This window comes from Bombus fervidus, chromosome 9 (genome assembly GCF_041682495.2).
Source record: "Bombus fervidus isolate BK054 chromosome 9, iyBomFerv1, whole genome shotgun sequence".
In the NCBI taxonomy this organism is placed as follows: Eukaryota; Metazoa; Arthropoda; class Insecta; order Hymenoptera; family Apidae; genus Bombus; species Bombus fervidus.
Window position 1 is genome coordinate 4711968 of NC_091525.1, and position 25755 is coordinate 4737722.

General features: G+C 35.8%; 3 protein-coding genes and 1 long non-coding RNA gene across 7 annotated transcripts in view; 2 read left to right on the forward strand and 2 right to left on the reverse strand.

Moving 5' to 3' along the window:
- Positions 1–17478, reverse strand: part of Sema5c (Semaphorin 5c) — a 40070-nt gene extending 22592 nt beyond the window's left edge. The window contains exon 1 of one of the 2 annotated variants that reach the window (XM_072009704.1): positions 17430–17478. In XM_072009704.1, the coding sequence (XP_071865805.1) occupies positions 17430–17454 (25 nt within the window). In that variant the 5' untranslated portion in view covers positions 17455–17478. Of the gene's footprint in view, positions 1–3579; positions 4158–17429 lie in introns of those variants that run through there. The other variant, XM_072009703.1, reaches the window with a different exon arrangement.
- LOC139990510 (uncharacterized) lies at positions 7060–10329 on the forward strand. Of its 2 annotated transcripts, none has more exons than XM_072009875.1 (3): positions 7060–7409; positions 8200–8378; positions 9562–10329. In XM_072009875.1, exons 1-3 carry the CDS (start codon positions 7351–7353, stop codon positions 9822–9824), a joined length of 501 nt encoding a protein of 166 aa, XP_071865976.1. In that variant the 5' UTR covers positions 7060–7350; the 3' UTR covers positions 9825–10329. The 2 variants fall into 2 exon arrangements, with proteins under 2 accessions (XP_071865976.1, XP_071865975.1); XM_072009874.1 differs by having other exon boundaries at positions 7065–7409; positions 8197–8378.
- Positions 17479–17777: 299 nt separating the features above from the next.
- Positions 17778–19044, reverse strand: LOC139990440 (uncharacterized). Its single transcript, XR_011800568.1, has 3 exons — positions 18489–19044; positions 18053–18117; positions 17778–17840 (listed from the first exon to the last, which is right to left on the reverse strand). It is a non-coding gene; the product is annotated as an uncharacterized lncRNA (long non-coding RNA).
- A 2722-nt stretch (positions 19045–21766) lies between these two features.
- Positions 21767–25432, forward strand: LOC139990488 (trypsin-1). Of its 2 annotated transcripts, none has more exons than XM_072009835.1 (8): positions 21767–21972; positions 22464–22510; positions 22791–22924; positions 23000–23136; positions 23275–23536; positions 24062–24306; positions 24912–25072; positions 25143–25432. In XM_072009835.1, exons 1-8 carry the CDS (start codon positions 21873–21875, stop codon positions 25302–25304), a joined length of 1248 nt encoding a protein of 415 aa, XP_071865936.1. In that variant the 5' UTR covers positions 21767–21872; the 3' UTR covers positions 25305–25432. The 2 variants fall into 2 exon arrangements, with proteins under 2 accessions (XP_071865936.1, XP_071865937.1); XM_072009836.1 differs by having other exon boundaries at positions 21768–21972; positions 22992–23086.
- Positions 25433–25755: the final 323 nt, after the last annotated feature.

Sequence of the window (25755 nt, forward strand, 5' to 3'; positions counted from 1 at the left end):
TTTAATTGCGGGCCAAATATTCTGTAGCAATTAATAACAAAATATTCTCTGATACCTTTGCAAAAAGAATATAATGCATTCAAATCTAAGATTAACTTTACCAATAACTACTTAATCCTTGCTGCATAAATGAATTAGGACACGAAATTATAATAATAGCGATATTTCTAGTTACTAATATACAATACTATCCTAATCGCGACAAGCCACTTCTTCTCGCATTAGTCGACGAATGTACGTAGATGAATGCGTATCAAACTACGTAACACTTCTATACGAAATATATGTAATTATATTACCAGGCAATTCTACCCAGCAAAACTTCCAACATAATTAACAAAACCAGAAATTTTCTCCGCTATCGAAAAAAATGACTCGATGCTAAACAGGCTAGCCATAAATTCTTACATTTATCAAACTTAAATGAAAGCCAATCTCTGCTTAAGAGAATTTCTTTCTGACGTTATGGTCAACGTCGACGTGTTAAATCAGCTTACGTATATACAATTAAACACCAGCAAGGTGACCATTGGCGCTGCCTTGCCGTAGGCGAGAAAGTGCGATTTCGAGCGTGCACGGAACGCGGACCTGAAGATTCGAATCGTAATTTAGAGCAGATACATGGTGAACCAATCTCACTTGATACTAAACAGCACGAGAAGAAACGAGACAAGACGGCAGACGACACGGAACCCAAGTGGATAGCTTTTACTCGCAGAGAAACGATTCGCAAGAGTACCGTGTGTGTGTTCGACCGGACGTCGAACGAACGAGCACGAGAGAGGTAGTGGGCCAGCTCCTTATACGGATCGTTGTTTCGGTCCGCGTGAGGAGAAGTTGCTCCGATCCGTTTGACCATCCAAAACGAGTGGGAACCCTGCCGCGAAAACGGAGATTCTCACCCGCACCTTCGCTTCGTTTGGAACGAAGGAACCTTTGCCCTTTTTCCATTCGTCAACGAGTGTACGTGCTTCGAAACCTTTGGATAAACTCGATAATCTCAAGGGTCGAATGTATATTTTAAACTTCCAAGAGTATATTTACGGTGTAGTTGTACACCGTGAGCCTAAACTCACGTGCTACGCGTCAAGTCCGGGAGATACTATGGCTTGAGATAAGATGGAAATCGAGTATAATAAAACGTTTAATTCTCGAGGATCGGATAATAGTTTATTAGAACGTTATAAATACTTCGATCTTTTCGAGTTTCACGAAGTTGAAAAGATATTTAGCAAATCCTTAAAATTCTTCTCCATAACCATTATTATTATTATTAACCGGTATATTGGTCTTCATTAACAGATAGTTGAAAACGATATTCGAGGATGTAAATTAATTGAAAATGAAGAAAAGGTTGCGAACGAACGTCGTGTCTTTTTGTTAACGTTGACTCTGACTGATCGCGAGTTAAAATCATCATTCTGTACTAATTTTTAACTTCTATATACAAATTTTACCAACGTAATCACGATAAACTACTACACGCCAGTGGAATTTCAAAATAAAAACACACATAATATATGAATAAAAGCTTTCTATCTTACGTTTTAAATACTTTCTTAGATTGTTGCACGTAGAATAACCTTCTGGTGATTAATACTGTCTGTCTGGAGATTAAGCAAATTTACGTATACTCGACAAGTTTTCAAATTCGATTTTCTCGTAAATGAATCTTCCAACGCAATCTTCTTATCTGTGATTTTCATCTTACGTCGTGCGATAGAATCGCCTTCGTTTCACTTGCATATACCATGAATTTAAATTGACATGTGCAACTATACACTTTGGATTAATCGTACGTTTATGTAATGATTTCTCCGAAGTGATCGAGATGTTTCCATTGGAAGAAACATAAGTCTTATCTATTGTCAGCGTTAACTTTCGTAAACAGGATTCGATAAACGGCAAGGAAAATTATTCCTCTTCAATTATTTCGTCAAATTACCGAGAGAGCTAGTCGTTGGTAGGCGAGCCAGGACAAAACATTATCAGAAACAAGGACCCAACGCGTCGTACGTGACCGAAAGAAACGAAACGACACGACTCGCGTGCGTTTCATGGGCAATGCGTGACGAGAGATGCAACGAATCGTTAAAATGCCTCGTAAACTACCTCTCTGTTTCTTCGACCTCGAAAAAACCCATCGAATCGAGAAGCTGCGTTCGACGCGCGTTCCATGTACCATGATTCGTTCGAATCTATCGAACACGTGTTAACGTGGAATTTTTCCTCGATTTTCTTCTCGCAAGAAATCAGGTCGGCGTTCGATTTCTCTTATGTTGGAAATACATCTCGCATTCTTCAATTTTTCTAAACGCGTCTTTCGTTTCCAAACTTTTGTAAAATTCCCGCAATATGTATTTTTATTTCTATGCAAGCTTGCATAGTATTGCATCCTTTTATGTATTTTGTATTTTTTGTACAGTAATGAATAAATCTAAATGAATAAAATACAGAAATAGATGAAGAAATTTTTGCTACGATTACTATTATAATTCTACTCTTCTTCTTATTTGACGATCGCTTTCGTAACGAAAATTAAAAAACAACAAGCGGTTCGATAAATAAATAATTCATGCCGTGAATGGACAGCGACGCTCTCTTGTGCGCGCGACACATATGAATTTCCTCGGGCTTTCGGACCCAACACAATTTTCCCTCTTTCTTCCTTCTTTTTCTCCTCTTTTCTTTCAATTTCGTCTCGTCTCATCGTATCGTGTTTATGTCCGGTACTTTGAAATCGCATAATCTGTTTTCAAGCTTTCCCCCGGCTTTCAACGTTACAGCGTTCTTTGAGTCATTTTCTATCATTGGGAAAGATTTTTAATTTGAGGGAACTATAAAATACTCGTTGTTACTGATACACGCATGATTTCTCGTTTCTGTTGCATGTTTATTAAACTAAAAACTGTCGCAAAGTAGATAGAAAAATTTATCTGCGATCATTCATGCGTGCTTCCTAAAGTACGTAATAGGCAAGTCTAGGTTAATCTCGAATCATCGAAAAGTAATTATACCGGTGTACGTCATATTGATCGCAGAGAAAAACACGAAACGAGTACTTAAGCAATCTTGCGTGCAACATACTCCTCGTTGCAGAGTGTACACACTGTACAATTCAAAACCATGGATTGACTAATACGTAAAAAATATGTACAACACCCCCATTTCAAAAAATGCCGATGAGCTTGAAAATTCGAAAAATATTTGACCGACAAAGACCATAAATCATATTGTTCATTTTTTTGAACCAATTAATTTTATTCTGTCGCAATCCTCAATACCGATCAGAGCAATCGAGATATCAAATGAAAATAAGAACGAAATATCCTATAGAAGCTTTTTTATTTTATTTGCGAAGTATTTGCGAAGATGTTTATATGATTGTTCCATGGTAAGATGCAGTTATACCGCAGTGTATACTCTTTACGGTAAGAACGACATTGGAGAGGACGAGACCCGAATAGACGAGCCGTTAACCGGGACGATTAACGCGTGACAAATAATAATATATACTCGCGTCACTCGTAAAGTGGTCAAGTTAAACCGTACAATCTATACGTATGCATATACACTTACACAGATTTTGAGGGGAGGTAACCAATCACGTATCCATGGATTTTACTGACATATCCTTCTCTTCTGTCCTCCACATGATAAGTCGTCCTGTGATTCGTTTCGAGCTCCAGATTATCGAGAAGAAGTCTGATCTCGCGTTCGAAGATTTGGACGCGAAACTTTTCATAAAAGATGCGCTCTTTCAATTCGCAATTTGTGATTTAAGTAACGAGTGCCAATGTTTTATGGCAAATGGGGAGAAGAGGGAAAAAAGCAACGTGGGTTTCAATGTATATTAGGTTAGGTTGGAAACACAAACAATAACTACACATTACATAACACCCATGCGTCTCGACTGCCGCGAGAACACTGAGGCACCGTCGTTCCTCGTACAACCTCCCCACTACTGTGACTCGTTCTTTTGAACCCCATACGCGTATAGTATACACGAGGTCTCCAGTGGAAAGACCACTTTGCAGTTTTCTTCGATTCTCCCTAGATGGCCGACAGACCAGCAGCGCTGCTTCCGAACTTCTCGACCGTCGATCTCTTTCTATCGTAGGAGACTCCGCTTCGGCCTTATCGGCCCTTTCTTTCTCATATTTCCCACTTTTTCACTTCTTTCCTCTTTTTTCTCCTTGTCCCCATGGTTTCCCATTTCTTCTCCTTTCTTCTCTTTTGTCCAGTTTGCTTTCCTTTCCCATATTTTCTCTAGAATTTCCATTCACTCCCTACCTTCCTTTTATGTCCTTTTCTTTGTTTTTCTTCACTTTTCTCCCTTTTTCTCTACTTTTACAGATATCGTACACTTTTTTTACTTGACTTTGCCTCAAAATAACTGGACAAATCTTGCCAACTCTTCTTGTTACGCTCGCCTTGTTTGGAAACAAGCGTCCGTGAGAGAGAGAGAGAGAGAGAGAGAGAGAGAGAAACGCATTTGTATACGCACCAGGGCGCCCATCTCGTCCTCGACAAAGGACGACCAACCACCCTATTCGAAGGCCAAATCGTCCAAGGTCGATCATCCTTCCAACGAAGCAGCCCGGTCGAGTTTTCTCTTCTTCCTTCTCTCACCCTTTCCTCTTTCTCTCTCTTGCCTCGAGATCGGACGGTGGATTTGCTTGCTCGATCGGGACGACAGAGTGGAAAGAGGAAGGAATGAGACGATTACGCCGTTTACGATTCGAGTTTGTTTGCTACCTGCTGCCTACATGACATCGGACGTAAAACGGACGGATGAAAGAGGTCGGGAAGCGTTCGTTTGTAAGCAAAGGAAAGAAGAGATGGACAAGGGTCCGAAGAGAAACGAGGAAGGGAGTGGGAACGAGATATTAACCCTTTGTGGTCATACCGAAACAGAGATATGGGTACCATGTTGGATTTAATTTTTAATGGACGAATATCAGTAGGTCGACTCGAAGCTTCCGAAAAAATAAGTAAAATTTCGGAAATTTAATAAAATCTGGGGAAATTCACCGACATATTAATCTTTTACATTAAACGATTCTTCTTTACTCTCGGGACCAGTAAACTTCAAATTTGACTCTGACAGTTCGCAATTGACACAATTTTTCTGAACCTACGATTCTCATATTATCGGATTTTGTTGCTTACGAAGTGCAATTTAGAAAGAACGACGATTAACAAGCCACTTAAATCGACAGAGAACAGCCACGCTGCCTCAGACTGCCTGACGGATAACTGTGCATACCAACGTGTACAAAGATGCATAGAATGCACCAGAACAAACGTAGTTTATATTTTTTCAACGTGATCGAAGGGCAGAGAAAGGAGGAACATCAGGGAAGGGGAAAAGGAGAAGAAGATGGAAAAGAAGGTTCAAGGTCGTGAGGATGAAAGAAGCGCGTTTACCGTAGGAGTGGTCGTGTGGGGGGTCGATGCGTCGTGGCCTCGAGCGTATGTGTACGCGAGAACGGTTTCGGAACGGCCGCGTAATCCGAATCCGAATCCGAAACCAGTTTCTGCCCCGTGGGTCAACCAGACCCGTCCTCTTCTTCAACGTCGTCTCCCACCGTGTTCGTCACTCCCCCGAACCGAGTCTCCATCTTTCTATCACGACCAATACATCTCCTTTCTTCCGAATCGCCGTGACCACCTCGTATCTTTTCCATTCTGACGTTCTTTAACCATCATCGACCGATCACGATGATCTAATAATAGAAAAATCCTGATTGTTGTATCGATGCGATACCTACGAACCGTTTTTTCTCGTTCTTTAACGACGTGTGAATTAGTGAACAGTTGATGAACAGTGTTCGGAGACAAGATGTTCGTAGGTGTATTATGTTCATGTCCACTCTACATAACACAAGCATATTTCGCGCAGTATGCGAATAAATGATAAATAGAACTGTTCGTCAAACGTAATAATTATCTGAAGCGTTTGCATCAAATGAACACGGTGCAGTACTTGAAATATTTTTCTCGGTTTTGGGAATTTATTACATGTAATATTTATAAGAAAATCGCAGAATCACTATAAAATGATTGCGAACATCTTACGAAATGTTCGGTCGCGTCCTTTTCGCGAACTATCGAGCTTCAATGTGGGGATACGATGTTGCTCCTGTTCGTAAACAGTACGCAAACTACCTGCGAGCTGCCTGAACAACTAGCGAACGATTCAGGAAGATATTCAGGAAGTAGCTCAGGTCAATATGAACCCAGCGTAATGTTTGTTTCTCCCGTCGATTCTATTATGTCGATATTATGAGTTTTTCGACGAACGTTTCATTTCCGTAGATAACCTTATGCCCTCTTATCCAACTCGGACGTCGCTCAGAGAGACATACACATAAGTATTATAACGCGATCTTGACAAGGACTTGGTTGCATCGTCTCGCGATTCGAGGAACAAGTACAGTCAGCGTGTACTGTAATGATTATAAGTAATAAATTAAATCACTTCTTCAATTCATCGATTTTTCTTATTAATGCTAATCCATACTGACCAGATTTGTTCACGAGCAACGAAGCAACATTATATGCACGCTGCAACTTACGAGCAGGATAGAAGGAAAACGAGATTGTTGCGAATAAGCTCTTTGATTTATTGTATTTTAGGCAAAACGATTGTTAAGAAACATACATACTTTTGACATTGCGTAGTTTCAATATTTCACGTAAATGCTAACTTCATCTCACAATATATACGATAGATTATTTCACAGTATAAAAATAGTGAATATTTTCATTTGATCGAGTAAACAACGAATAAACAATGAGTAAAGAGTAAAGTCAACTGAGAAAGTTGTATTCTCATCAATAATTTTCCCCGAAATAAGCAAGTGTCGAGTAACTTACGGATACGAGTGTACTTGATTCGCGTTACGTCAATGTCGAGCTTGAATTCAGTTTAGCTCAGCATTGACAGATAGAATGGATTCGCTGATTCTTTTTTAACTGATTGTGAGCGATGTCTCTGGTCGATACCGTCTACCACGATACCGCGCATAATCGTCGACAGTGGATGATGCGCGTAGAATCGCGGTCGATAAATACGTAATTCTTGATGACGCGGTGCGCACAGCCAACGAAAGGTAATGGTTTGAACGTTAACACGGATAGAGATTTGAAGGGGGAAAGAAAGGCTTCTATTGCGCGCCTCACAGTCGTGCTTTACTTTCCGTGATCCCAGGATTACGGGATTCTCGCTTTAACTCGCGTGGGTGATGCACTGATCGCTTTGTGTCCTTACGAACAATACGGAATAACCAGAGAACCGGAGAACCAGAAAACCAGAAGAAAGACTGTAAAAGCCGGAAAGCAAAGATGAGAGGACGAATCAGCGTATTTTGCGCCGCGATGGTCGCTACGGTGATGTTGTGCAGGTTAGTCGATCGATAGCCGGTTCAGCGGCTTATGGACGCAATTAACGGTGGGACCATTACGATACATATTGACGCTCGAATAATTCAATATCCGGCTACTTAGTCCATTAAAAGGTATCGAAATCGCGGGTTAGTATTAATTTTCAGTATCGATACCGATATCTGATGAAGCAACAGGTATATCAATCTATCCATCGATCCAACAGCAACCGAATATTTATCAAATACTTTACGAATACCGAAATAGATGATTTCATAAATTATAAACATCTGAAAGCTTCGAAAGTTTTATCTTTACTTTTGAAACTTCAACTTTTAAAACTTCATATTGGTATCGACATTTTCGTGCAATATCCTGTGGATATTATCGTACAAGTATCAATCAAGCGTTTGATGTAAATATCAAAGAAGTAGCAATTTTTATCGATACCTACAACTGTTCACGAATGTCTTCGAACGTTTCTAGAAACTTTTTATGAATACGTATATATAAGAATGTTTTTCTTATGCAAAATACTTTGAAACGTCATTAGTACTATAACGGACGACAACTATCACGATTATATTAGTGAAGTTGTACGTCTTTGGATAAAATACCACATATGATATAACGTTAAAATTCGTGAAGTAGTTTCAATAAGTGTCAATGCGGCGTGTTAGTCCCAACTCTGGTCGCAGTGTACGTTTTTATTAAAGCCAACTTTCTCCGGCGTTTTCTTCGTGCGTGCGAGAAATTACGTGGTCACAGCGTGCATTATTTTGAAGTAACGCGCACTTCGATTGGTAGCAGATCCAGTGGACAAGTATACACGGGAACGGATTGGCTGAGGGGTCTCCACGAGAATATCGGGGCACTGAATAGAAACATTCAGCACAATGTAATGCAACTGAATCAACGGATACAAGAAACCGTGCAAGGAAACTCGGCGCAGATTCATCGGATAACGGAAAAACTGAACGAAGAATTAGGTACGGCGGAATTCCATTTAAATTAAGGAGTTGTTGGGACAAAATTTTAGTTAATGTACCATCAAATGAGCTTTTGCACATTTTGTTTTCTTTTTTTTTTTTTTTTTTTAGTAGTAGTTAATCAGTTATACAATGCACTACAAAGAGTATTGGCAAATGAAGCAACGGAGCGTTTTTATTAATCAAATTCTACACTGCATTTTCATAGTAACAAATTTTTGTAGCGATATGAAAGTACTACTAAATGCTACTAAATTTTATATAATTGCGTCTAATTAAATGGTATGTAAATGCTACAGTAAGTATAATTGTACTTATACTTTTGGCGCAGGAATACTTTTTGTAGGCATTGTACACGCATAATTCTCAAACGATGTAAGAATACTTGCCACGAATGCATTCGGTACATAATTTAGTCTTTATAGCTATGAATAATGTGATTTCCTACGTAAGAGGCACGAGTAATTCCCTGATGATGACTAAAGTGAACTACTACGTGAACAAGCAATCAGATAGTGGGAGGAATCAGTAAACTTCTACTACGTACATCTATAAACCCTAGACACGCAAATTAATATCCCAATGGATTCAGATGGATGTAATTCTACTATACGCGATAAACGGATTACTCGACCTTTTTAAGTTCTTTCTTCGACTCAATGCTGGAAAATTACACCAATTACAGTTAAACGTTAACGTAAACGTTCCTTTCACTATCGACAAAGAGATCCGTTCTCTCTTCGCTTTTCAAGGCGATCGAATTTTTTATCTAATCGCAATATTTGCATCGCTCGTCTAATCGTTTCACTTTTTGAAATATCTTCCTAATTAAGTAAGCGATACATCTATGACACATAGTGAAAGCTTAGAGATTTATTTAACAATATAATCATCGACATTTTCCTAATGTTTAAAACTAAAATTACATATATTTATAGTTCCTAATCGATTTAGCAAAGAAGAGAAAAATATACGCAACTTAAATAATCGCATAAATTAAATATTGTTTCTATGTCTTCATGTCAACGAGAATGAAATATGTTTTATATAAAGTGGTTGGTCTGTCGTTATGGATCCAGTTACGCACTTCATTGCATTATGTTCTTGTATCACGTTGAATCTTAAAATTGCAATATCATGTTCTTTCGCCGTGCTCTTCAATCAGATAATGAAACTGTTCTAGCTCATGGTCCAGCTTCGGTGCACAAAATTGGAGGCAATAACGTGATTATATCTAACAACGATGGAATGAAGATCATTCATTCTGGTCGCACCTCGGACGGAAAACCGTACGTTCGCGAGAGCACGGATAAAATCGTGGACGACGTTCTTCGACACGTGGAAAGAATTTACGACCCTAGTATGAATACCTCAAAGGTGTTAGGCTACACGTTGGATTTAAAGGATCCCAACGCGAGGCCTATTCCGATAAGCGAATTCAATTAATCGACAAACAATTGACGACCGATGGAAAGAAAAGATGATTGCCGATCGACAGACACCTAATGCAATATATGTAATTCTATATTTAATTCCAATACAATATATTTTACAGTAGAACATCGATTATGACGACACGTCGTTTGGACAATCGAATAAATTTGTTTCCATTTGAGAGATTTTTTAAATTATTCCATAAATATGAATATTAAACGGATCTTTCAAGACATTTTTGAATTGGATACACATAGGACAAATCGACAAGAGCACTTTTGTTAATTTTGACGTCACTTGATGGTAAAGATAATTGGAAAGAGAACAACTGATCAGGTTCAATGATAACTCTTCTGAAAATAGGCGGTGAAATTTGATATGAAATACGATTTTTATTGATCCATATTCTAATAATCGAGGTTTTACGGTACTTGCAGTAATTCGAAATCGCCCGCAACTATGTATGTAAAAGTACGATATGAATAAATAAATGCATGAACAAGAAAGCCATGAGAAACTTCGTTGCACGATGAATTTTCGTCCATTCCGATTGCAATGTCGCCAATGTAGCTTATATCCAAATTTTTGTAGAGAGAGGAAAGCTGCTCGACACAAAAAGTGTGTTACTTGAATGGTAAATGTTCCGCGAATATGCGTGTCAAAGTGGCGCCGAGAGAAACGAGAGATCGCACGCGGGGTGCCTTAAATGGAAGTGCCCCTGGCTTGTCCTCGATCTCGCGTTCTTCTCGCCTTCTCTTTCAACACGTTTCTCTATTCCCCTTTCCCTCTTTCCCGCCCTCTTTCGTCATTTCCCTACCTCTTTCTCTTCACCCCTGTCCTTTTCTCGCTATGCACAGAGAATTTATATTGTCCTTGATTTTATCACGCCTAGAAAAGTCGAATCGGCAACACGATTTAGATTTACGATTCGATGAACTACTTCATAAATTTTCTAGCTATATAAGACAATCGCGATCGCAGACAATTAGCTCGTATTATTTCAAATACGATTCAGAATCCTATCATGTATAATGACACGATTAGTAATTGTGTTTGAAATAATACTTAGTGTCCAAGTTTCACCACGCACAAATTTATTAATTTTGTATAAAGAAAAAATTAGAATAAATTTTCCTTTTAATGTGCGCTTACAAAACATTCAACCGTTTGATCGTTGTACAAAACATACATCAAAAGGAACTTTGAGAGAATCGACGCGAAAAGCTAAACCTGAAAGTAAGAGATATATTACAATAGATCTTAAATTAAAGAACAATTACATTGTAAAACGATATTCATTGTTATAAAAGTAGAAAGTGGTTGATACTGGACAAAAGTATTAAGAAAAATAAAAATACGCTGTTTTTTCGTCCAGTCGCGGGGAGACGGTCGCGTTATAGCGCGTCAACGGGAGTCGTAAATTCCCGCTACGATTGCACGAATCGACACCACGAATTGGACGATCCCCTTATTTCTTGTGGGAGAATAAGGGGTGATTGGGTTGGAATATAACTGGACTTCACAGTTATATTATATATGTATTTATTTATACTGGATTACACTACTAGATGTGAACAGACCGTGTTTGGAAAGCGTGTTGATGAACCCGAAGGTTGCTAGACGTGGTAGTTATAGAGGCGAGAACTTGACTGACATGCTAGAACTTGAAGTTGACTGTCCGAGGACTAGTAGAACAGTGGACTGACTGTCCAAGGGATCTTAGAGCAGTGCTTGACTGTCTGAGGGTTAGTAGAACAGTGATTGACCCGTCTCGTACTATTTAGGAAGAAAGCTCGTCGTGGGTGTATCCTTGATGAACTAAGAACGCGGATTCGTAGTTCACACTTTTCGGTAGAAAAGTGAGGGTAACGATCCGCGATGCCTATTGGTTATTCCCAATGTTAATGAATTAAATACGAGGGGACAGTCCTCGGCAAATATGACTCACGTTTGTTTCTGTCCTTGGGAAAAACCCGCTACCTCGCTGTGCAAACCTCCTCTTTTTCCGTAATGAGTACGAGCGTGCAATAAACCTAAGGACCCATTTAAGGGACCACTCATAAGCCGAATGTGTGTAAAGAATGCAATTTTATTGTTAACAGATGTGGGCTATGGTGATTCCTTGGGTTTATTGCGGGTCAGTGTGACGATGTGCAGGCCTCGGCGGCCTGACCATGAGGGACGTCGCAGGTACCGACTCACGCGACGTAACATACGCCTTATAAAGAATTATACTATTCATCTACAACACACATTACACCTATCTACTTACATATCACCGTTAATCATGCATGTATGCAATAAATTACTACTAATTTCAAAAACCTGTACCTAGATACTTATAAGGTATACTTATGCAAATACCTAAATACAATATAGGGCAGGGGTATTTTATGAAACGATTAAACTGTGATTTAAAGTTGTAAGTCCTATCTAGAAAAATTTAAAAACATATTTATGAGGATTCTATATAAAAATCTAAACATTATAACGGGAGGGAATGTGAAACTGTAATAGGGCGTTGCATGGTGTGTAAGTGTTCATCAACCGACTTCACGATGCATTCTGAAATAAACTCAAACTCTAAGAATATTGGTACAATTCTATGAGATATATGTAATTAGTTACCAATACAGGAGGTTTAAACATTATTCCTTCATATTTGGCTCATCTTTTTTTAATCATTTTCTTCAGTCCATATCTTTTGAGTCGTTCGTTCATATATATTGGAGATGTTATTAGAATCTTCTGTGTATAATTTATACTTCCTACAAGTTAATAAATCTGGGACATACTTATTTATTGGATTAGTACTTAAAAGAAAGAAAAAAAGAGACAGTTGAGCATAAGATGACATTATAGGCACAATGTTATCAAGACTAGAATCTAAATATTAAAGCTTGAATTGATATTTTAGTTTGATTTTAAATTAAACTAAACTAATAAGATGAGAATTACAATCACATGATTTATTTTTTAATAGTCAAATGACCTTTTATTTGATGAGAATCTTAATTTCATTAATCATACTAATCAAGAACCAATTCACATTTACTATTTAAAATAATGACTATAATGATGAACATGCAGATTATTAATCCTAAAAAGATGAACTGGATATTCTTTCTTACGTATGTCTTTCAAATAGATTAGTCAAATTCAATTAGTCAATCAATTATCAAGTCAAGAGTAAGTGAAACAAATTCTCAAAACTGCGTTATCCAAGTATTTCATTGTGATATATTTTTTACTTCCTTTTAAATACAATATGAAATTATTTAAAAACGATACCATCCGATTTGAAAAATATTTATTATCAACAAACAGCATATTTAGCAATGTTTTCAATCACAAACACTTTGGTAATAAAGAGTACTGAAAAAGAAATGATTCTAAATAGCCAGAAGAGCTATCAAAGTATCCACCTCAATGTAATCGAATAACCGTGAGTGGAATATCCATTCTATTTCGCAACTCTAATTTACTACATGGAACTATAAGATATAAAAGAAAATTCTCAAAGCAAATCGTGACGAGTGCTTTATCATTTTTACAATATTAATTAACTTACTATTGATTAAAAAATGAGACAAGGAAAAAGAAAGATAAATTGCCGTGTGAATTATTTGCACAACACTAGTAACTATTAATCTATGCACTCATAATTACATGTTCGCAACACTAATAACGGTCCAGTGTAGCCATATAGGGGGCTACTGGTGAAACTGCATCTGATGATCCAAGAGCAGCAACGTGTTTCCACAGTCAAATGGGAGAAGGATGGGCATGATATAGGCGCAACACTACTTTGAAAGACGCGATCATTCATCAACGCAACTTTAACTAGGCAACTAATTAAAATGAACGCGACGAAAACAAAAATAAAATTAATATCTATAATATGAAGAAAAAGCTGATTGAAGTATCGTACTACTACAAACTTCAATATTGTAAGTCAATGATAAAATTCTATATCCCACTTTAAAGGGAACAAGAAACTTGAAATATGTATTAAGAAAGAAATTCTGACAATGTCTAATTAAAATTGCTAAAGACAATCACGATTGTCATATTTCGCAATACTAAAATCAACACGAATATCATTTCTTCCGACTCTAATTCAAACCGTAATGAAATTCTCGCAACACTAATAAAAAAAAATCGCAATTTGTCCAATGCAAAGGAAGGCCGACATATCCCAATGCAACCATTTAGGAAGTTGCTGATTGTCTCACGCAGAGACGCGATCGCGAGATAACGCGTCAACGAGAGGCGTAAATTCCCGTTACGATTAGACAATCGACGCTACGAATTCAGTCGATCCCCTATTTCAGTTAAGAAAATAGAAGCGGTTGATTAATATTAACACTTGGTTAACAATTGAAATAACACTTTATTTCTAACAACTTCGAATATGGTAAGTCTGCGAATGTATCGCGTGTATCGTTGCGAAAATACAAAGATTTGATCACAAGTTAAGATGTGTTCAGCGAGAACTGTCGCTAGCAAGTAAGTTTTGGAGGAAAAACTAGTGATAGGTGTGTCCAGCGCACAAGGTAAGCGGATTCGTTGATTGTGATTTTCGTAAAGAAAGTGAAGGTCACGGCCATCGCTTTTGATTGGATAAAAACTGAATATTGAAGGTCGCTAGCAGGTCCCAACAGCCCCCGAGTGCTATATATGGTATTAAATACTTGGTTCATTAAATAATTTACAGGGCTGAATAATAATTCTAAGAAACCTCTTGAGTTGCAAGTTAAAGAATTTAAAAGTCATGATCGTAAAAATGCTATGTGTATAACGATTCCTTAAAATTATGTTTACCCACATCGTAACCTTCTTGACCGAGAGACGGATTCTTTGTTTCACGTCGGGTCACATAACGTAACACTGATGAACGATCTCATTTGTACAGCTCTTGTAGCTGTATCGAGTGATTCAGTAACAGTCTTCAACAAATGCAGATTTTGGGCATTTTATAAACGTAATTCTACTTAACAAAACGCGATCATTCATTATCGCAACGCTAACTCTTAAAGTGAATTCAATGAAAATTAGCATTTACTATATGAAAAAACTACTTCAAGTATTCTGACATTGCAACTTGCAATACTATAAAATTAATTAAAAACTAACAGTTTTATAATTGAATTTTAAACAATAGAAAATAGGATAAATTCTGATACGTGCAATTTTCTGAGAAGTTCTAAAAATTCATAATAAAAATTGCAAGACAATCGCGATATCATAATTGGCAACTCTAAAGCAAACACGATTATCATTTTGTCGCAAATCTAATTCAAACCGTAATCATACTCTCGCGACACTAATAAGAAAAACCGTGATTTGCCCAATGTGATGATTGATCGATATGTATGTAGAGGCACATGAGCTAGAGGACAATTTGAATCACGTTGTTGTTTTGCCTCGGAGTATCAACATCGTTAGAACATACATGATGCAATAATAAATAAACTCCGGGCAAAACAATGTCGCCGCTACGTGCAACCATCAAATAAAGTCGAATTTAAATTTTCCGGTACTCCCCCGACCAATACAAATAAACGAACGCGATCGTAAGGTGACCAGTTTTTCAGTTTCAGTCTCGAGCGATTTTATTAGCGATCAATACACAGTTTTTAGCGAATAAGCTAATATCGAGAGTCTTGGCGAACATTCTCTGTATTTATTAATTATTTTTAAAATATATTTAATTGGATAATTAAATTATATTTAATTAAATATCCTGAAACAGGTTGAACACGTGAAAACGCGCCTACTCGACGAGAGATTGTGCCAACCTGCCCGGCCTTACCTACTTATAATTAACACTCATACCAGAAAATATGCTACCTATCCTACCCGGAAACCTATATTTAAAATTTAAAAAATGGCAAAACAAGCACACCAACACATTCACTCCACGGTTCTCACACATAACCCGGGCGCAAAGACCTACACTAGAGAGACGTCCCGGGACGCCTCCGACACCCGAGTTTGGCATACAACTTTCACACCCTAAAGTACGTACCATTTTCCTGAAATCGACTGACTATGGCTAGCGACCATTGCGTAAAGTATGGTAAAGATATTTATATTTTGATTTTAATTAAATACATCAGAATTTTAGATTTAATTAAAAATTCATCAACATGCTGTATAAAATATACTCGTAATATATCATTTAAATAAATAATATTTTTAGAATATAATAGTTAATATTAATAATATTATACTATTTATAAACTCCTATACATATTTAATAGCATTATTATTGTAAATTGAAATTTATAAGTATGTATCTACTTTAAAATTATAATGAATAGCAAAAACGACGCAATTCCACAGCCTAATCATACACACACAATGTGGAAAATACGTCGCGCACGATACACTAACTCAACGTCAGTCGATGAAAAATTATTAAACTTATAAACTAGTCATCATGCCCATTGTCTTTGTCCCACCCAAGTAGCACCTGGACACGTGAGTGAGATCCTGGCAATGAACATGAGAGGGGTTAAATCTGAAAATCCTATACTAAAAATATGATTAGCATATCTATTAAATTTTGTATCTGGCGGGCTAATATACTTTCATTTTGTAATCTCATTTTATTTCAAATTTTAATGACTCTATTTATGCACATTTTAATTTACTAATTTAATAAATTACTAAAAAGCTACGTTTGAATGAGAGGAAAAAAAATAAACAATATATTTATAAAAAACAAACCAGATTAAGATTCAATAAACACAAACAGTAATAAATTCAATGTATAATAATAAACATGATCTCAATGGAATATTAATAGAAATAACCTCAGGCGATTCCTTCATCAAAACATATCTGGAAACAAAGAAGCGTGCAAAATTTGCTTTGATTCTGAAATCTACCTGTCGCGAAGTGTCTTCTTGCACGTGAAATTTAATACATCCTTGGACGAATAAAGTTACTCTTTAATATCTTTATATTGCACATTTCTAATTTTACTAAAATCATACTGTATATGGAACTCAAACAATAAAGTAGTTCCATACTATTATAAAACAGAGATAAAATTAAATTAAATGTATAGTAAGTATCGTCATTAATAATAATAATACTTTCAATCATAATTGCAATTTCTCATAATAAAAAGTCTGATGGTGTCAGACTTCTTCACTACAAAATACTTAAGTCATTCTGATATTCGTTATTTATTTCAATATTGATACATTATTTATCCATTACATACGTACACTCGTATGCATATTTGATACTTACATTGTATATGTATACTCTAATTTTACAAGCAAATATGTATAATAAATGTAAGTTGTCATTTTCACCCATATATATATATATAATCGAGTTATCAAAATTAATACTACACTCGTGTCAATGATTAATGCATCATTACTAATATTCAAAAACGCGATATGCAAGAAGACCTATCCTGAGCTAATAAATAAAACACAGAAAAGAAAATGTTACTACTCACGAGTATAATAAATACCCGCGGTCACTGTGCTCGTTAAAAAATCTACGTAATGCAACTAATCACCCGTGTCGATTCGGACCTTTCATTCTACGACATGATTGAGTGACCAGAGGAAAAAAATGCATGCAACTCACGATTAGATGCGAAGAACCTTGTCATCGATATTGTTGTAACCCTAACCCTAATTGAAAAGTCACCATGAAACCGTCATCAGATACGAATTGTGGAATCCCATGGAAGAAACGAAGGCTGGACGAAACCTGTAACAAAGCAGAGAATATTACAATTAATTTTCAAAGACAGTGTTTCTTATTTGAAAAGTTTTAAATAATAAAAGATTGATTTCTATTAAATAAAATTTTAATGACAATATTCAATTTAAGAATGAAAAGTTTAGACTTGTCAAATTTTCAAATCATATTTTTTAATTCATAACAGAAGAATAAAATTAAATGAAATACAATACAAGGTTCCTTACATTTTTGGTTTTTGAAGCATCACACATTCTTTCCAGGCAACAGGAAGAAGAGGAAGGAGTGAAAAACCTTTAACAAGATATGGATTATTATAATTTGTTTTGAAAAAAACAATGCTTATTGTCCAAAACATTTAAAATAATAAAATATAAAACTCGATGAAAGCTAGGAATTCTAATATAAGATTTAAAATGAGATCTTATTTTTTAATTAATATTAATTAATGTAATATTACAATGAAATAATAATTATTTAATAATAAAATATGTAAAAATCCTTACATGTTTAGTTTTGAATCACCACTACATCCTTCCCAAAGAACTGGAAAAAATGGAAGTTGAAAAACCTGAAACAAAGCATGTGAAATATTATAATTTGTTCTTGAAAATAAAATATTTTTTGCTCATAAAGTTTGGGATAGTGAAAAATAAGAGTCTATTTAAAGTTGAAATTTTAATAATAACAAGAATTTAAATTCTGTAATAAAGTGTAATTACTATAAAAATTGGAACCTTAAAATAAAAATTTAAAATTCAGTAATTGAGAATCTAATGATTTCTGAACGATGTTAAATATCTTTATTGTATATTTCAATATTAAAACTTTGATATTTTATTTCAGTAGAAATTTATAACAGTTCAAATAAAATACGAATATTAAAATAGATATTTAAGAATTAGATTAAAATAAATATTTAAATATAAAAAAAATACTTACATTCTTGAGTTCCAGCAGAGACTTTATCCTCTTGCGAGACCTGTGACTCCAGCACCAAAAGCGATATCATATCATATTAAGCATATCATATTAAGAATATAACAAAAAATATATATTTAATATATTTAAAATATTTTTGAGCATTATAAAGTATTTCCTACTACACTGTTAAATATTTATAAATATTTCACGACTGATTTATAAAAATTGCCCGTTAAACTGAATGTCCGCCATTACTGTTTGAAACACATATATACACTTATTCGACATGCTTCGTACGTGACTTCGTAATAACAAAATATGGTGCACTTTACTCCGTTAAACAAAGCTGCGCAATATGAAAAATATTCGATGCGCAAATTGAATCGATGTTCAAATCTGTCTATGCTAACGTTCTTTCTAGAATGTATAAAAATTGTTTAAAAAAACAAAATGACAATCTTATCACTGAGAATCCACGAAAATTTAGCAAAACGTAAATATTATTTCAATTTCTTATTCAAATGAAACAAACTCTACAAACTCTACGTCGAATAAATGTTAAATTATATGCTGAATTTTTTTGAAATTAAAAAATAATTTGACGTATTCGAAATAAGATCAGCTTTTTAAATCTGGCTTATTTTCATCTTAGTTTTCTTAATAAACCGTGAACTCATTTAAGATTGTGTTATGTTACGTACTAATTATGTTAAATCGCGAAATTTTTGTAGAAGACGAAATCAATCGAATACTTAATAAATATTATTAATCGTACAACAAAAAATGAATACAACTGAATACACAAATGTATAAATAAGCTCGCTTTCAATGGAATAAATCAAATTTTATCATATTTCCATGAAAAGTTATCTGATTTATTACTAATCACCGTGGCGTCCTTTTGAATGTCATCTTGTCCTTTCGATTTTTGTCACATCCCTCTAATACTTCGAAGTTTTTCTCATAATCAAGCAATAATCTGCACAAGAAAAGGACAAAATGTTAAAATGAGCGTATGAAAAGAACAAATTGTACAAAAATGGAACAATGATCAATGTTAAAATGCATCTTGAAAGCCCGAATTCCTTATCTTATCTAAGATAATAGGGATATTTAGATAGAATCTGACACAAGGTTCTAAAGTTTACATATAACTATATATTTCATAAAGAACGCCTTCGAAGACTGAGTATACGAATGAATGTTAAGTGTACACGGAACGATGTTGTTTTTCTGTATTTCTTAAGCAGAGGACTGAGTGCAAGTAAGTATCGGTGATACATGTGGAAAAGATGAAAACTTGAGATAGGCGCATTTAGAACGTGGGACAAGCGGAGTCGACAGTTGCAATTTTCGATAAGGAAGTAAGGGCAGCGGTCTTCCCTGCTAATTGGTAAAAAAAAAAAACTGATAGACAAGATAAGAACTGATCGCCCCCAAACTGACAGTTACTCGCAGGTACGGAACACACCCTTGTTTAAGCGTTACCGTTAATATTCCCAAGGAACGTTCCAACTTAAAAAATGCATCGTGAAACTAAGGGACTCCACAGCAAAAACTAATGGCTGGCAGATGAAATCAGTGAAAATAAAGATTAATTTTCGACACGGTAGTAACGACTACTTGGAGATTATTGCTAGTCTGAGTGAATATGTTAGGAATATGAAAGCATAGGCAGAGAAATTATAGTAAAAAAATGTGTATGGCAGCTTTAGAATATCAGAAACTGTCGAAAAGTTATTGCGGATGAAAAAATGGATGAGTGTGTGATGAGTGGGTCGCGTTACGGCACAAACAGTGAAAGAATGATTAGAGAAGCAATATGTTACAGAGAAATCGATATCTGTCGCGAAGTGACACTAAACACGTCTGATTTCTCTGATTGGCGATGCGAAAACGACCCCGCACTCCGGTTTACCTAGCGAATTTGGGATGACATAGAATGGGGGAACAGCAGACACGCTGCTAAGTCAAGCGTGCACGTATAGGATGACGTTTGTCCGATTGACCTCAGAAATACGTTTATGTTCGAAACAAAAACGCACTACGTTAGAGTGGATGGTAAGAAAGACACGTAGGATGTAAATACATGTGAGCTAATATAATTTTGACGTAGATTTATTAATTTAAAACCTGCATAAATACCTACGCTTAGAAATTTAATATATGTACGTATATATAATATATAATAATATATATAATATATAATCTTATTTGATTACATAAAATTTTGAACGAAATGCGGGTGATAAATTAATATGAATAAATAAAATTAATACATAGATAGAAAGCATATGGATGATAATTTTTAATTCGACGTAAAATAATATTTTTGGCCGGAAAATTGTAATTATTGTTATAGATGGAAAACGATCTCAGCATATATAATCTTCAAAATTAATCAACGATACGTACACAGGAAACCACAAATTATATTAAAATAAGACAATATCTAAAGTCAAATTGTTTTGTCAAGGTTCCAATGCAATTTTGACAGTCAAATAAGAAATCGACGTAACACGAACGAAACGAGTTTGAGAAATTGTTTAATTTCGATATAATACTGCCCAACAAACTATTAAATAAACGTGTATTCGTTAAATATACCTGATAATAGTCTATAAAAGGCAAAAAATTATTACGAAGTTGAAATCACGTATTTCGAACAGAATAACACGTATAAACGCCATGCTTGCCAGTACTGAACTAATGTTTCGTCCCGCCAAAACCTCGCCTAACTGACTCCTGATTGGTCGAGGAGGCACGATTTCTTTTCAATTAAAATCGGCGCGAGAAATTAAAATATTGCATACTGTAAACATTTCCCTAATTGTGACAGTGACTATAAATATGATTGGAGTCAAATATCTTTTGTGCAAAAGTTCTTGCATATTATTGTAAGGTAGGTTGATATAATGTAAAATAAATTAAAAATTGGACTACTTTAAGTTTTAGACACACCATTTTCATAATCATCAACGTAATTAAATTAAAATATTATTAATCCAGATGGGTATAAGGAATTTTGAATGTTTTGCTTTTAACTTTGTAACAACATTAGGCGATATGAAAAAAAAGAGGAAAGGAAGGCAAGAGGAGAAAAGAGAAGTAAGTTCTACGCACCTTATCTACAATTGTAACACAAAATGTATACGATCTAATATCTATGATCGAAGTTGATTGGTAGAAATCACATCAGGACAGCGTAGCGCCTCGGTTTCTACAAACGAGACACTCAAGTGTATAGCGGGTTGCATGCCTAGGCAATATGCACATGTATATAAGAGAGCGTTTGCTTTTCATTTTGGCTGTTTCATTCGATCTTTACCACGGTACTCTCTGACGTTCTAGCAAACAATTCATTTTCGTCAATGTAGTTAGTAATTAAGAAGAAGCTAAGAGATGGAAATTCGAAAGAAGTTAATGCAATCAACGTTTCTTTTTTGCGTTTCCTGCGCATTGTTACTTGCTCGATCTTCCAGCTATGGCAAAAATACGACAGGTAAGTTACTTTGTACTTTTTTCGCGTAAAGACACTGTTTTCCTTAACCTGTTATTCTCATAATAATTTCTTCAATTAGCAATGCTCTAAATTTTTCTGTCTCGCATCGTTTCAGGTTTCATCTCACGATAATAAATTATATTATATTTATTTATATTATATTTGCGAGAACCATACTCGACCAAATTGAAGTTAATTTGACTTTATCAGTTTCAAATTTCGAGATTGTAACATTTTCTACTTAAACGATGATCCGATTAAAAAATTGATACCGATACAGACGGGTTTCTACGAAAGAACCGTGTGTATGTCCCATCTTATGCTAATTGGCAAACGAGAAAGCTCATAGCATAAATGCTTAACATAGATTCGTGTGCTAGAGAGAAAATTTTTTGTTTTGTTTATAAACGAAGGCACTGGTTGCAAATAGTTTTATCTGTTCTGGACATCCTCCGATTGCTATCGTTGATCGTTTGTTCTGTCATTGATAGATTTTGCAGGGCATATCCATCATCAAAGAGCCTCTTCAACTGGAATGGTACGTAAAACCTAACGATAACTAGACTGCGGACGTTTATGCATTTTTTCATACGTTTTCACAAACACAAGTAAAGAAATGAATTTTAAAGAGAGATTTTATACATCCTCCAAATATTATAATGAATACTTTATAAATCTTCTATATTTTTGCATATTATGTGTAGTTTGTACATTTTCACTATTTATATTTCTCACAAATACATAAATATCCGCAGTATAGTCATAAGATAAATGTAAAACGTGATAGCTTCAGTAGAAGAGAATTTGCATTTACATAGGTACCAACGTCTTCGAAGTGTGTCGGATTGAACAACGAATCGGGTCACTGCGAGCACTTAAAACGGTGCTTATCTCATGAGTATGGTTCAAACTTTACGCTGGCTATAAATCACTCGTGCGTAATCGACCAAACGTAAGTGTTTAATTCATTTCCCCGCGTGAAAGTTTGAATCGGATTGAATCGAATGGAATTGAAACAGATACACAGGCATTTGTTGCTCGAGACATGGGAACGAAATGCATACAAATTCTATGGTAGACGAGGATTTTGCCGAGACTCTTCCTCAGATTGCTGGTACGTATGTAACGATTCGTCGAGCACAAAGGCTACCAATTGGTCGTATCGTAAGTATTAAGACATTTGTTGATTTCATATGAAATGTGCAAATTAGTAATTTAAATTATTAAGAGTACGATAAACAAATTCGTTTCCACTGGAATATAACTTATGAACGGAGTGGTATAGCTCGTTATTTGTTTCAGCGAGTGACGATAAGAAACAAAATGAGGTGAGAATCGTTTGGTCGGGCCAGCATAGAATGACAACGTCTCGGCCTAAAAATCCGGCATTGAGAGGATGCGGAACTACATTGAAAAGTCAAAGCAAGTTGGTGGGCGGTAGACCGGCCGATCCCACGAAATGGCCCTGGATGGTGGCTTTTCTTACAACAGATAACGATTACTATTGTGGTGGTGTGCTCATCACCGACAGACACGTTTTAACTGCTGCCCACTGCGTTTACAAGTAAATTTTCGTCCCGTAGATTAGGAATTTTACTATCAATATGGTACTGTGAAGACCATCAATATATTTTACAAAATAGCCATAAAAAAGGAACGTTCCGTATATTCTTTAAAGAAGTAAGAAAATACAAACATAACTTCTTCGATGTTATAAGAATGTCGGCCACATTATTTGACGACTTTATGAATGCATTGAGATATCATCAATAATTTATTTTTACTGCTTTTACGCGGCAGATCTGCAGCACAGTTGTTCATAGCGTGAACGTATATATCGATTCAGCGTACTTCGTTTATCATAGGAAATTAGCTAATTTTACTCGTGCTTTTTGGTGATCTTCGGCAACTACTTGGTTTCGTACAAGATCTCATATTTTGTTAAACCTAAAGATCATCAAGGACCTGACCAGTTCTCCATATGCAGGTTCTAAACGGAACGTTTTTTTCTTTACCTCTTCCCCGCGTTTCATCTTCCTTGTTTTCAGTACAGAGTCATGTTAATTGAAGTTTCCCTTTTGTTGGTCAGCTGGAGACCGCAGGACATCAAAGTCAGGCTCGGTGAATACGATTTCGCGACGAGTGAAGAAACGAGAGCCGTGGATTTCACGATTTCCGAAATACGTATACATCGAGACTTTGTTCCTGACACGTTCACAAATGACATAGCAATAGTCAAACTGTATCTACCGACCGTCTTCGACAGTTACATTTGGCCCGTGTGTCTGCCACCAATTGGTCAAACGTTCGAGTACAAGGACGCAGTTATAACAGGTATCCTTTCCATTTTCGCTGTGTCCGTTAGCTGTTCTCGACACTATTTTACATTATTCTTGAAACACCAGTTTCGATGATTCTTGAACATGTAAAGTCCAATTTGGAACAACTCTCTCTTCTCACGAAAACGTCGAACTCTTAATTTCCGAGATATTCGCGAAGAACTACCGGTATCACTACAGTGAATTCTTATCTTAGAGAATTCAAACTTAATTCTTATCTCTTTTTTTATAGTTTATACAGGCTTGGGTTAAGTGTTATTTTATGTCACCAATACTGACGCCTACGCTGTTGCGGACGCGCAATTATATGCTGAATTCACTATAGTCGTACCGATAATTTTTCGCGAATATCTTAAGAACTGTTGCAAGAGAGCTGGACATTTTCGTGAGAGTAAAAAGTTGTTCCAAATGTTGAATTTTACAACGTATTAAAAAATCATAGAAATTCATGTCGAGGGTAAGCTTCGAAATAATTCGTAATAAACCGTATTGTCAGATTAACAAAAATATAGAAAGTATAAAGAATATAAAAAAATACGATTATTGTCGAAGCTGATACAAGAGACGCATCAGGGTTACAATTAATGGTTAAAAATTTAGGTTGGGGCGCACGCTACTACGGAGGCTCCCGTAGTTCGGTTTTGATGGAAGTCGAGGTCCCAGTATGGCCGCAGAGTGAATGTACGAGCAGTTTCACTCAACGAATTGCTAATACGACGATTTGCGCCGGCGCTTACAACGGCGGAGGCGACGCTTGTCAGGTATGTAAGAGACTTTGATACGATCAGAAACAAGGCTAATATTCCGGCCAATGACTACATTCGTGCACAGGGTGACTCCGGTGGACCACTCCTTCATCAGCTTGCAAATGGCAGATGGGTAAATATCGGAATAGTATCTTGGGGTATTCGATGCGGAGAACCTGGACGTCCTGGAATATACACACGCGTCAATTCCTATCTTGATTGGATATTCGAGAATGCTGTATTCTAAGCTTAGGATCGCATTTAATTTGTTAAGCGAGTGTCCCCTTATCATTACGAAATTACTAAAATTATTAAAAGTTAAGACAAGCCCAGACGAAAAACAAAGCAACTTCAGTCTGGTCGGTTTTAATTTTTGCTAATGTAAAAATGGCTCGTTTCCGATAGAAGCCTAATCTAATCTAAGATCTAAGAATGTGGAATCTGGAATCTAGAATCTAAGAACTAAGTGATATGTAAAAAAAAAAAAAAAAAATAGGAGATTCTAAGATAAGGATATCATGTCACAAAAATTTTAATTCAAAAAGATTAACGACTTAGGTTATAAAATTTCGAATGTTGATGTGAATAACGATGCAAATCGTCGCTGCATCGAAATTTAAGCGGCCCAGGTTTCTAAATAGCTGAAATAATTAAGAGTTTTTGTATCAATAAACTTTGAAACGTTGAAAATCGACGGA

Coding starts and splice junctions, on each gene's coding strand:
- LOC139990488 (XM_072009835.1), top strand. CDS start 21,873: ATGGAAATTCGAAAGAAGTTAATGCAATCAACGTTTCTTTTTTGCGTT. Junction 23,137..23,274: donor GGCTACCAATTGGTCGTATC/GTAAGTATTAAG, acceptor TATTTGTTTCAG/CGAGTGACGATAAGAAACAA. Junction 24,307..24,911: donor CAAGGACGCAGTTATAACAG/GTATCCTTTCCA, acceptor TTAAAAATTTAG/GTTGGGGCGCACGCTACTAC.
- LOC139990510 (XM_072009874.1), top strand. CDS start 7,351: ATGAGAGGACGAATCAGCGTATTTTGCGCCGCGATGGTCGCTACGGTG. Junction 7,410..8,196: donor GCTACGGTGATGTTGTGCAG/GTTAGTCGATCG, acceptor TTCGATTGGTAG/CAGATCCAGTGGACAAGTAT. Junction 8,379..9,561: donor AAAACTGAACGAAGAATTAG/GTACGGCGGAAT, acceptor AAACTGTTCTAG/CTCATGGTCCAGCTTCGGTG.